The sequence below is a fragment of the Vidua macroura genome, chromosome 7, assembly GCF_024509145.1.
Source record: "Vidua macroura isolate BioBank_ID:100142 chromosome 7, ASM2450914v1, whole genome shotgun sequence".
NCBI lineage: Eukaryota > Metazoa > Chordata > Aves > Passeriformes > Viduidae > Vidua > Vidua macroura.
The window spans coordinates 32777960-32791318 of record NC_071577.1 but is presented as its reverse complement, the minus strand read 5'-3'; the positions used below and the strand labels follow the sequence as shown (position 1 = coordinate 32791318).

General features: G+C 38.4%; 1 protein-coding gene across 2 annotated transcripts in view; it reads left to right on the top strand.

The window, feature by feature from the left end:
- The window catches only part of DPP10 (dipeptidyl peptidase like 10), a 440196-nt gene extending 429926 nt beyond the window's left edge, over positions 1-10270 (top strand). For both annotated transcript variants that reach the window (XM_053982682.1, XM_053982681.1), the window contains exons 21-26: positions 292-346; positions 3893-3992; positions 4751-4809; positions 4898-4970; positions 6541-6614; positions 8004-10270. In XM_053982682.1, the coding sequence (XP_053838657.1) occupies positions 292-346; positions 3893-3992; positions 4751-4809; positions 4898-4970; positions 6541-6614; positions 8004-8141 (499 nt within the window). In that variant the 3' untranslated portion in view covers positions 8142-10270. The remainder of the gene's footprint in view (positions 1-291; positions 347-3892; positions 3993-4750; positions 4810-4897; positions 4971-6540; positions 6615-8003) is intronic.
- The last annotated feature ends 3089 nt before the right edge of the window (positions 10271-13359 follow it).

The following is a 13359-nucleotide window of genomic DNA, read 5'->3' as shown; positions in this document are numbered from 1 at the left end:
TCTCCATTAACTGAAAAGCAGATGTAAATGGATAATTTAGAAAAGATGCTTAAATTCAGATCTCTAAATTAGGTGAGATGGGCCAAACAACGTTTGCCTTATGAAAAAGAAGTTAGGAAACAAATCACATTTCCCAGTGCAGTACTACTTGTATGGATGTAATACCTTCTTCTACCTGATCTCCATGCAATTCCTTAATGCAAAATAATGTTCTTTACATACTATATTCAAAAAGTAAAATCCACCATTTTACTTTGACAAGATTAAAAAAGAAACTTTTTTTCCTTTCAGATCACTTCTGAAACAGCCCTTCATTGATCCTAAGAGACTGGGTATATTTGGAAAGGTAATGTGCAAAAATAGCAGGCTGTATCATCATGATTCTTTAAGAAAGTGCTGTCAGTTAATAAAAAAAAATACATTTATATATTTCCCTAAGATAATTTCAGTAATTAAAACAGAGGGGAAAAGCCATCCATAGTTTACTGTCTGTTCTGTACAGTATTTTTTTCTCAGAACAGCTATTTAAGTCAATAAAATCAGTTTTATGATACAACACTATTTACATTTCAGAATCTGAAGGAGAAAGCATTTGTTAAAAATTCTGCTTTCTGTAGAAATTTTTAATAGGGACTTGGGTTTTGTGAAAGCTTGTTTGTTACAGTTTTATATTTGGGCTGTAGTTAAATTGACAATGTTGTCCTATAAAATACAGGGTTTATATCTGAATGTTTTACTGACCCTTGAGCTTAGCTGAGCACCTACCCTGTGGTACTGTCAGCAAGTTCCTTGTTGCACCAGTGAGAAATCTTGCCTTTGCTATTTTATCAGCTGCATGTCATTGCCCCTAGCATGAGATACAACAAGGCAGAGACTCAACTTTTAGTAGCAAATTAAACAGCATTTTACTGATGTCTATTAAAAAGCAGCAATTAGAAACATCACACAACTGCTGCTGCATCTATGAACTGGCATGTGCAACCTTTTTAATTTGTTAAATTGTTTTTTTTTTTATTAAAAATGAAGCTGTTTTTTGCCTTTGAGCTCAAAGCAGTAACAAACCCTGATCAAGTACTCCCCAGTCATCACGTTTAAGAGCAGCATGTGCTTCTCCATGAAGTGCCTTAGTTCTCACTCTGCTGCTCAGTTGCTGCACAGCCTCAGGCAAGTCATTTAACCTGCCTGTCTCAGCCTGTCTGGATGCAGGATGAGGAGATTGACATTTACCTCCTGCATGGTAGCATTTTGAGGACTGGCTGATGTTTGTGACTGTTATTAACATTTCACATGAACATGACCTTCCTCAAAGATCTGAGCTCCTGCTGCACTCCTTGAGCTAAGAAAGAAGCTCTCACTGCAAGAATTTCACTTGGGTCAAAACCAGTATTTGGGTTGTAAGGGAGCAGCCAGAGATTTTCCAGCTGAGGATGTACAAGCAGGGCCAATTTCATCTGCCAGGTGATCGTGGCACACACTTCTGTTCAGGTTTTAATGCTTGTTACTAATGTATATGAAAATACACAGGCATAGGCGCATCAACGTTTCTCCATATCCTCTTCCTCTTTCAATCATTTGATAGAAAATACTGTTTGTGGAATGAAATCCCTGAGGATCCGGAATTGCTTGGTTTTGCCTGTAGAAATTCTTTTCATTGCTACTTGAAAATTCCCACTTGTTTTCTGCCAGAGATTCATCAGTATCTTTTTTCCTAAGAGTGATGTGATGAGACAGTTACTGAAAAGCATGCCTGTAACCATGGCTTTACATATCTGCCAAGGCCTATCCCCAATTTTCTTTTCTTTCACAAAATGTTATTGATTGCCATGTTCCTGCATTTATTTTCTGAAAGCAGTGTTGAGGAATGAAGAATGGGAAATTCAATAAGCTTTCAACACTGCTTTGAATTCAGGGAAATTTCCGCTTTCCATGCTAACCTTTCAGAGTTGTTTTTTTATTATCAAAAGAAAAAAAACCCATAAAATTTAAAAGTCAGTTTTATAATTAACAATAAAAAATATATTTAACAGCTTCTTAAAGTTAATTGTATTTTTCCTCCACTCTGCTTGTTTTAAAGACGATTAAAAATCTTCTTTAAAACTCATTTTTTTTATATCACATACAAGAACGTGATTGGGAAAGAAGGATTTTTTTTCTTTCTATGCATTAAATTTGCTGTACTGTTGCTTGGATATTCTCAGCTCAGTCAGAGAGAAAGAGAAAGGTTTTCTAACCAGGCGAGAGCCTGGGAAGCAGTTGGGAAAGAATGTAAATAATTCTCTAATCTATCTTGTTATTCACATTGTTTAGAAGTAAAATTCTTGTCATAACTGATGATGTCAGTGAGGCACAAGAGCAACAAGACTGTCCAGAAGGGCACAGTGGGGAAAATTGCCAGGCAATCTGCCAATGCTCCCTTGCTTATCTCTGTGAGGGGTGCAAGCCTAAATGATGCCTGATCCAAGGGATTTCTGAGCTGTTAGACACCTAAGTGTGGTTCCATGGAGTTTGTGGTTTTATTCATGGAAGTGAAAAGAGACTTTAAAAATGAGTTGCAATTCTACAGCCAATGTCTTTCTAGAAAATGTGGCAATTAGGCTGCAACCCCAGAAACCCAGCAGAAGAGTGAGGCAGCACATGTTCTTGCATCAGGGCATATGGAATAGCAATGTCACTGTGAAATGCTTCTAAGAATTTATAAATAACTCACACTGTAATGTTTTTGTCCTGGAAAGCCTGGCTGGAAGGAAGGACACAGGCACAAAAGGACGAAACTCTCAGGAGAATTAAAGAAGCTCTTAATGAAAACATGGAATAAATAATAAATAACCTGGCAAAACCTATCCTTGGATTAAAATTGTGCTCTGGAGCTACTGGGCAAGACACAAACAGAATATTAAACAAAAGTAAAAGCAGAGAAAACCCAGAGGCAGAGGAAAGTTGCTATTGTCTTAAACTCTTTGAATTATACAAATTACAGATGCCCACTCAGAAATTCTGTCTTAGGTGAAATCTACTCCTGCTCATGAACAGATCTGGATGGCTCTTAGCCTCCTTGGCTGAAATCTGTATGGGAAAGGAACAACTCAGTTCCCCACACATTTCATTTGAAAATGCAGCTCCTATTTGGTATTTTTTTCAGTATGTCCATCCCTTAATATGGATTGATTGCAAAGAACAAGAAACCTCTTTGCCTATATTTCTTAAATAAGGTTTAAGGGTTTTCAAATATTACCATTCTTTCACAGAAATCATCTGTTCAATAAATATTTAGACGTGAAGAACAGGAGCAGGCAGCATTTGTAAAAGTCCATGAGAAAACTATAAGCACTTGGTGCATAATCTTTTTTTGGATCATCTGGTGTTTTATGTTATATTTTCCCTGTCATGGGATAATTTTATCTTCCTGAAGTGTGTTGTACCAAACACAAAACAACAACAACAAGAGACAGCTGAAGAAATACCAATTTTTCAGTACCAATGAAGGGAAAACAGGTGGCAAGTAGAAAAATTTGAGGAGCCTATAATATACAAGTAAATCATTGATTCCAGGTGCCACATTCAGAATTTCATTTTCTGTGAGTCTAGAATGATTACAGGTATACAGAAATGGATTGCCAGTGTCATTTCAAGGAAGTCTGTGGTTTCAAGTTAAAGCTTTCACAAAGGTTTCATGACTCTCTGGTATCAGCTCTTCCAGGGGAGATGTGTTAGACTTCAGAGATGGTGAAGAAATGTTCAATACTCATTAACTGCATAGATTAAAAGTCATGACCAGGTCAATGAGATCTTTATGCACCCTTAAACTATAAAAATGATACCACTGGATTAGCACAGTGGCCTTTAGCTTTATTCTTGCTAGAATGAAATAAATCAACCAAAATTTCATTGTTAGGGATACGGTGGCTACATAACATCGATGATCCTGAAATCCAGCGAGCGGCTCTTCAAGTGTGGAGCTGTGGTGGCACCAATCACAGATATGAAGTTATATGGTGAGTAGTCCTTGCCCTAAACCTGTGTAATAGTTTATTCAAAACAACTACTATTCATGGAGCTGCTATTTATTTTAACTAAGGACAGATAACATAACAATGTTAGTGAGATTTCAACTCACTGTCTTGGTCTCTTCTTTAAGTGTAAGTAAGCTGACACTGAGACAGTCCACCAAAACTCACAGCAGACATGGTATCATTGACAGCACTGATTTTGCAGTTACCTCATTTCTTAAGAATCCTTTATGTATGTCAGCATGAATCAAATCTTTTATTAGGAATGAATCCTTCAAAGTTAGCAGTGAATTCCCTACAATATCAGCCATGTTGTCATTCAATCACAGGTTATTTTGTTCTGTATGTGAAGTTTTGGGCACTGTGATACACAGGAAACAAGACCAGATTACTTTAATGGTCTGTTAGACTTTCTTTGGGTTTTAGCCTTTGTTTTCTTTTGGGTTTGGGTTTTTTATTGTTGGTTAGGGTTGGGGTTTTTTTTGTGGTTTGTTTTTTTGTTTGTTTTTTTTTTTTTTTGTGAGGGGAGATGACTGATTTTTGGATGGTTTCTTTTTTAACTATTTAAAAGTGGATTTAAATGGTGCATCAAACTGGTACATTCTGTGTCTATAAAGGAGCATCTTGACTTCATGGTTGCTTAAGTAGCTTCTGACACTAGGTCAGAAATGATGTGTTTTAAAATAGAAATAACTGGGAATTCACAAGGTTTGTTGTTTTGAGGGTTTTTTTTATTTTTACAGCATCAGCTTTTTCAGAAAGATACCTTGGGATTCCATCAAAAGATGAAATTACCTATCAGGTAAGTTAGCATAAACAAGTAACTTAAAATGACCATTTTACTCCTAAAATGCAGTTCAATTACAGCTTTGTGTGTGTTTGTTCACTAGGCATCCAGTGTATTACACAATCTTCATGGTTTAAAAGAAGTGGATTTGCTAATAGTTCATGGGACAGCTGATGGTAAGTATTTCCAGATGCAGCTAGTTTGGAGTCAGAGCTTCTAATAGGCAGGTGTTCAAGGGCTGATGAGGCACACACCTAGCAAATGCATTTGCAGTTTCTTTTTCCCTCTGATAGGATTTTTTTCTTCTGTTTCAACTGTCAATTCTAAATCTGAACTGGTGATGCTTTTCTTTGCTGAGGATTTGCACCTTTTAACTGCTGTATGTTTTAATTTGTTTAAATCTTGTGGACCACTGTCTTGCTAGTGAAAGGTATTACATGAATTATTAATAGAACAACATACATTTTTAATGTTGTCTTAAATTCATACAAATTCTGCAGAACTATCAGTATAGCTGGTGAAGTACATGACCAAATGGGAAGTTAATCTTTTCATCTAATTAATTACAAGGTACTTGCAAATCTTCTGAAGCTGAAGCTACACAGAACCTTTTAATAGCACCAATACTTTTAGCAGTAGATAAGACAGAGAATGAGTAACACAGGGTAAGTTCTAGCACTTTAGATGGAATCATATGTTGTATGAATTGAGATCATTTGTATTTGCAGATTTCACTGCAGTGTATTCTTCTGAACTTTCTTAACTGATGTCTAAAGAATGAGCTTTGATGCAGGCACAAATTACAGTGATGCAAACAGCTGCTCTGTACAGACTGACATGCCTACTTCTTTCCCAGTATTTTCTGGTGGATGTGGGATAACACAAGGTTTCTTACTCAGTCTGAAGGCATAAGTACCTCTCAGTGGAGAGGGCTGAGGTGCCAGTGCCCATGCACAGCTGCCATGGTGCCAGCCTGTCACCCCTGACTTGCCAAACCTGTGTTATGGATCCAAAGTGCAACCAGAGGGGTTGCACCTGTCCAGTGCTTTTCCCAGAGCACAGTGGGGAGGGTTGAAAATAAACTGGGTGACTGAGCAGGCATGAGGGGCTCAGGCTTTACTGATTGCAACAGACAGCAGCAATTTCTGCCCCTCTGAACTGACCTGGAGGGAACTGGGGCATTGATAGATGTCTGAGCAATGCAGGGTGCTCTGGCCTGACAGTCTGATTGTCTGCTGCCCCTGTTCAATATCACATCCAGTGACACTGCCCAGACCACTTGCAACCTCAAGTCTGCAGGGTCAGGACATGGTAATCATGGCTTTGCCACACAAAGATCAGGTTACTGATAGGTTCCAGGAAGTCCATTACCTAAAGAAGAGTGGAGTGTAATGACCCCGCGCAAGCCATAGAAAATGCAGTGTGCTTCCTTTCAAGCAAATTAGAAGATGCCACGATATTCAAACAGAATGGTTTTACACATCTCTTAGCTATCACAGTATGTGTAAAACAGTGGTAAACAGAGTCACTAAATGTCTGAAAAGTGTGGCTTCCCTTGGGGCTTCCAGCTCCTCCTCCAAAACCTCTGCTGTAACACCCTGTTGCTGGTGGGGCTGGCCTTAGAAATTGTCAGCTTCAGATCCAGTAATTACAGAGCTTGGAAATGTTTTCAGCCAAAGCTGTGAAACAGATAAGTATTTCATGTTACTATAGCTGTTTCTAATAATATCAAATGTTTTCTTGCAGCTAAAGTTCACTTCCAGCATTCAGCAGAACTAATTAAGCGTCTAATAAAAGCTGGGGCTAATTACACTATGCAGGTATGTGCACCTGTGACTTTTCCTATAAACATAGTTGAACATTTAACCTCCTGTTGCTATTTCTTTGCTGCAAAGGATCCTCTCTACCACAACACAGTGGTATTACCTCAATTTGCAGTTAGAGCCCTGTTTAATCCCATTTTTGTCACTGTTTTTATGGATATCAGGAGCTGTATCATCTTGTTGTTCTCCTGGGCTCTTTCTCTCTGGGCTCGTTTTCTCTCTAATCTTTCTCTTTTCCCCCTGTTTATCCTACAATGCTATACAAAGTGCTCTGGAATCCATGGGCACTCTTTGTAACATGGAGATGTCACTAGTTTGGGTTCCTTTTTATCTGAAAAGGTATTGGGTCACATGAGAGTAATTTCCCCTTATTTTCAACATTTACATTTATTGGAAGAGCACGACAGAGCTTGTGTCAAGGCATGGGCTTGCATGGGACCCACCTGGAGCACATGGATGCTGCTGGCCGAGGGTTTGGATTGAATCAGTCTCTCCAAATAGTCCTGATGCTTGTTGGCCATTGCAAACCTCGGCCTTGCTGGGCTTAGGGTGATCCTGCAGTTTGCACTGGAGTGTGAGCTCGTGTCAGGGAGGAGGTGGCAAGAGGGGGATTGGTGCCACTTGAGGAAGGAAAAAGGAGTATAGAATCTGTTCCTGCTGCCCATGTTGTTTCAGCTGAGGTGATGTGAAGGCCTGTGGAGAGAGGAAGCAGCAGGAGTGATAGAGTTCTCCCAGAAGAGCCCTGTTGAGCTGTTCTCATGCAATCTTGTGATAACCTGGGTTTGAGAAGGCAGGTGAAGCTTTTTGCCTCAGGCCGTCTCAGGTTTCTTGTCTTGTGGCCTGGATTTCTTCATTCAGCCTGCAAATCTTTGCTTAGCCTCACTTGGGAGAAATTCCCAGTGGTATTTGTTTTAAGAGATAAAAATACCCACATCCACCCTAGGAGAGAGAGAAGATGGGCTTTGGACCAGATAGGAAGATAGTTAAGATATGAATAAAAGGGTTTTTGCCAAACACTTAGAAGTTGAAATATTGAGAGGTCCTTAAAAGCATGAGGTAATTAATCCTCATGGATGTTAATGGGATTTGGATGCCTAGGCACTATTGAAAATGCCAGCTAAAGTAAACTGTTGTAAGCACAATGGCTGAGAATATAAATTTTTTCACTTCTGCAGATCCCACTGCAGTGGTTGTTTTATGTAAGTTCAAATTCCAAGAGAATGAGTCTTACTTTGGGTTTTATTAGCTTTCTTCGATGCTATAAAACTAATGCTATCATCCTGTTGTCATCTAAAACACGCTGAAGATCAGAGAAAGAAAATTAGAGCCCTAAATATTTGAAAAGCCTTTAAAAATGATTTACTTTTTTCCTTTCTCCTCTGCCAGATCTATCCGGATGAAGGTCATAACATTGCTTCCGAGAAAAGCAAATATCACCTTTACAGCACAATCCTTGGGTTTTTTAGTGCTTGTTTAAAGGAGGAGACACCAATTTTACCACAGGAACCTGAAGAGGATGAATAAGAAAGCCTATTTGTGTAGTACTGAAGGGGACTTACTCTGCGGCTCAATAAAACCTTAAATAAAAGTGACTGTAAGATTGCAGATTCTGCAGAAGCTCAAGGGCAGCTAAAGGATACCACAGTGGAACAGCACATTTACAGACAATGAGCTAATAAACTGGAATTCAACTACAAAGTCCAAACATATTACCAAGGGACAAAACCTTTACCTTTGTGGAAGGTCAACTGTTGGTTACAGTTTCCTGGAAGAACTTAGTTTTGCATAAGTGTAGGGTTAGTGCATGTTTGTTATGTTAAGCCTCACTGTTGATTCTGTAAGTGGTTGCTTGTTTTTTGTTTTTGTTTTTTAATTTAAATGCACATCTTTATTCATCTTTGCATAAGGCACAACCTATCATAAGTATTATGGCCACTAATATTCTAAAGGGTGAACTGCAATCTAACACTGTAATGTTACAATAAGTGCAATTCTTCTGCTGTCTATTACACGTAAGAAACCACAGAAATAATAAAGGGCACGGTATTTTCTCTAGTTTCTGCTCAAAGGGGATATTGTCTAGTGCATCATATAACATGGATATTGAAAATTATTTCCCCCACACAATTTCAGCATTTACAATTATTACTGTACCTACTAGTAACCAATAGGGGTCTTTTTGGTGGTGTGCTCTTGGTCTTTATGTATATACCCAGGAATCCCCAAGCAGAAAATCTTTCTGAGCTTGAAGAAATTTTTTTTCAAGATGTAATTGACAGCTGTATTTAAAACAATATCTGCAATTGAAATCATTCCCCAGTCCAAAATGTATCTATTGTTTCCTTAAAATATGTTTGAGTTGTGTTTTGGTATTGTTTATAGTAGTTAATAGTTTGCTGGTTACACTCTAATTTTAGAATATGCTACTTTGTCACATGTAAATTAGATACATAAATATTAAATTATAGTTTCAGATAAAGAAAGTTTATTAACAATGTATAATGCCATTGAGTAATACTTTACTCCTTAAATGAAGACATATTTTGTATAGTGCATCTTCCTTTCCTCCCGTCTGCTCTCAGATGTAATTCTGATGTTCATCAAGGTGGTGACATAGCTCAAACACACCTTTAGTTCTTATTCCAAGGCTGCTCATTCAGTCTCTTGCAACAAGATTTAGCTTCAACAGCATCACAGAGGAATGAGACATTTTTCATTCAAGGCAAAGGAAGATCTGACAGATTAGATTTTATTATTTATTCAGAGGGCGAGCCCCTCGTGCAGCCATTTATTTGCCAGGGTGAAGTACAGCAATAGAAATTGAAACTATGAATGAACAAGGCAGAACAGTTTGGGTCTGCAGAATATTAACTCTGATCATGGAAAGCAAGTACAGTGTTGGTTTAATTTGAGATATCTTCCTGAAGGTATATGAAAACTCCTGACAGATGCTGTGCCACTTATAGGGGAATAGCTGTAGTTTTTCTTATTTCTGGATATATTCCAAATACTTTCCTATCTAATTAAGGTTTAATTTCTTGCAAGACTAAAAAGAAAGTAATTTTTGAAGGTAAATATGCTATTTAAGATGTAAAGTTCTGCATATTTTATGAGAATGGGAATTGTTTTTAATGTAGTGAAAAATCACCTGAAGCTTTTTTACTCATCACTTCCTTCTGAAATATTTTCTTTCACTGTTAGGATTTTTTTTTATGATGCAAATAATTAATTTGTCTGAAAGGTGTGGTTTTATGGGACACTGAAAAGTCTCTTGTCTCTTAATGTTTAGTAATTCTCTCGTTTTGTTAGCAATGTTCAACTATTTTTCAATTAGTTTAATACAATTTTAATGTGCAATGATATCTTGTTTGGGTCCCAGTGTCACCACAAAGTATGGCTTTGCTTTGCGGTATTTATAGGACATACGGAGTACATATGTATAGTTTAAGTAGGGCATAATTTATGGGGGCTACCATGTGCACTACAGTAAGATCACACAAAACAACAACAAAAAAGAGCAGAATTGAAACAAGGTTTTGCAAATCCTGTTTTCTATGGAGGAGTGTCGTTTTCAAGTCTTCTGTTGGCTGGGACTGCTGCTTTGTGATTTTATAAATGACACCCGTCACTTAATAAACGCTCACCTGACAACACTGCTGCTTCTCCTAACCAGACATGCTCGATGAGCTCCTCATCCAGCTGAGTTCACTGAGGTTTTTCCCAATTTGAGCCAAATGCACGTGAAGGAAACACAGGCTGTGGGTGCGTGCTGAGCATGGACTCAGTGTGCGGAGGATTTGGGAAAAGGCCAATTCCCCCAAATGTGCTGGTGTTCCTCTGCAAAGCAGCCACCCCATGCTCATGTTTGCCATGTGTCACACTTAGTCGTGTTTAGTTACCTGCAAAAGGAAGCAAACAAGCCTTGTCTCTCAGAAGTGCTCAGCAAATGTTATCCCAGATCTTTGCACCCCACACCATTCCCTACCTTTCCCTGTAGTTCTATGCTAGGGAATCAGCATATCCATTTACTGCTTGCTAGAGCTTATTTTTGCCTTCTTGATTTCCTCTCTCCTTTTTCTGCTACTACAAACTTGCAAAATCTAACAAACCTGTAGGTCATGTTGAAATTTCAATTATATTATGAAACCAGGCATAACTGCATGTCAATTGGAATACTTTCCCCAGATTATTGAGTACAAAGAAAGGCTGATTATTTTTTAAAACTAATTAATTTAATCTTTTGGCATCAAGGATGGAATTATTTATGACCTGGTTCTATCAACGTCTGCTGTGATTTGCTATAACCAACTGCTCCTTGTTGCTCAGTTTTTGGCATATGTAGATCTCTCTTTGTGGCTGGAAGTAAGGATGATTGTCTCTGTTCTCTCAGCTCTGGCACTTTGAGTATGGAGTCAGGTTCATTTAATTGAGAAATTGCACCTTTTAAGGCAGAAGAGCTTTTATTTGATCTGAAGCCAAAGATTCTCCTTGGAAACTCGGAATATTGAGTATTGACTCCTTTAATAAAATGCAGAGGATACAAGGTGTGACCTCGTATCCCTCCTCACAGGTTTATTAGGCTTCACTGAAGAAACGAGAGGAAGACGACCCAGAGATCCTGAATACCACTTTCTCCTGCACAGTTTAAAAGTACACAGGCAAGGTGCAGTGGTCCTGCTGTTTTATATTTACTGCAAGTAACTCATCCTGGCAAGTCAGTTGCCTCCAGGGAAGGAAGAACCTCACTGGTATTGATTACTGATGCATATTCTGCACTTCTTCAGCAGCATTAAGATTCCTTCTCTTTATCCTCTGGATGATTTCAAGAGTGCTGCAGAGAATGGGGAACTCCTGGGATGTGGCTAACTTCCCAGCCACCTGGAGCTTTGAAAGGGAAAGAAAGAATTTAGTTAAACTTCTGTCTGTTGAATTTAAGGCATGAAAGTGGAGAAGGAGCCTGGCTTCAAGGAGGTAGGTGCATGACAAGTGTTAGTGATTCTGTCATTGCGGGGGGTAAAACTACAGGCATCTTACAAATGCAGCACCTAAATGTGCAGTGGTGAGTAAAATATTTGTTTTCCAATGTCTGCAGATTACAGTGTTGTTGGATTGGGTATTCGGATAGAATTAAGGAAATTAAACCACCTGAGTGTATGCAGTCCAAAGTTTCCATTAAACTCGGGACTAGACCTCTTTCCTGTATAATTAGTTTAGAAATCCAATATCCTATTTTACCTAAGCAGAACTTAACAACAACAAAATTGATTTAATAATACCTATACTCCACAAGGACACAATTTTTATAGATATACACAATTATTTTTAATTAAAATATTCCATAAAGTGGTAACAGCCTTTTTTTTAGATTTTATGACCAAAGAAAAAAGAAAAAAAAAAAAAGCTTCTGATTGATGAAACTATCAGAGGGAATATAATTGGTAGGGAGATACATAGGAAATATTTCCCTAAGGAAGTTGATGTTTTCTGCTGTAATGTATTTTGTGTCCTGAGTGACCTGAGAGTGCAGCTCTCCAGGGTGCTAGTGTGGGAATTTAGATGTTGATGTCTTAAGGCTTGTGTGGGGAGCAGGTACCTGTTCAGGCAGGTGTTCCCATCCCCCAGGCAGTGCAGAACATCGACAGCTCTCTCTGGAGAGGGGTCATAATCCAAGAGTTTAGTCTGTCAAAGAGCACAGCTGATAGGAAAAGGTGCAAAATTTTTGCCTTGGGAATAAGAGGAATATTGTTAAAAAATGACAGAGCAATATGGGCATCTTGCTGTTCTCCAGTTTGTCTGAGGTGAGGGTGGGACCTTGGCCAGGGCACTTGGTGACCGACTCCACACACCCAGCTGACAGAGCAGCTGGCAGCAATTACAGCTCCAGCAGGGTCTGTGAATGCTCCAGCTTCCCTGTGAAAAAAAAAAAAAAAAAAAAGGGAAGGGCATATAATGCATGGACAGAATATCTTATGCCTGATAATGCTGCAGTAGAGCTCTTTTAATAGAATGATGCCTCCAAAATCCTATGCCTGAAGAAGTGCTCTGGTTTGTTCCACCCCTCAGCCCCTTCCTGGAACATACATTTGACAAATAAAAGGGTGTGTTGAGTCCAGTCTTAAGGGTCTCAGCACCATTAGGAGAGGGTTAAGAAAGAAAAGTGTTCTGGGAAGACAGAACACTTTTATTGCAATGTGTTGCTCTATACAGAGCTGTCACTCCAAAATAAAGTGGTGCACTGGTAACCTTAGAGACAAGTGTAGCCAGTGCTTGATTCAATAAACTTTCAACTAAGGCAGGAAAGGCAAATCATTCTGTTATTTCCACAAAAGAATGAGGAATTATGTGGTTTCTTACAGATTTTCAGCCCTTTGTTTAATTTATACCCTACATTTCAAATAGTCATTAAAAGATAAGAATTATGTTGAATATTATTCCATATGTGAAATAAGCAGTTACAGTAAAATATTTCATTTTTCAAGAGTGAAAATTGTTACATTTAAAGGTATTTACATTGCCAGGTTAACTGTTCTTCCTTCTGGGTTGTAGTAGACACTAAATATATTGGGCTCACAGGTTTTTTAATTGCAGTGGAAATTGCACTGAGCTTGGACAGGGGAGCTTATCTTTTTTTGTAGGAATTGCTTATGGAAATACAGTGAATCTGAATACCAGTGAAATATTTGAAGGAGGGCTTGTAGAAGAGCATATGAAAAATATAGAACATCATATCTATATACATATC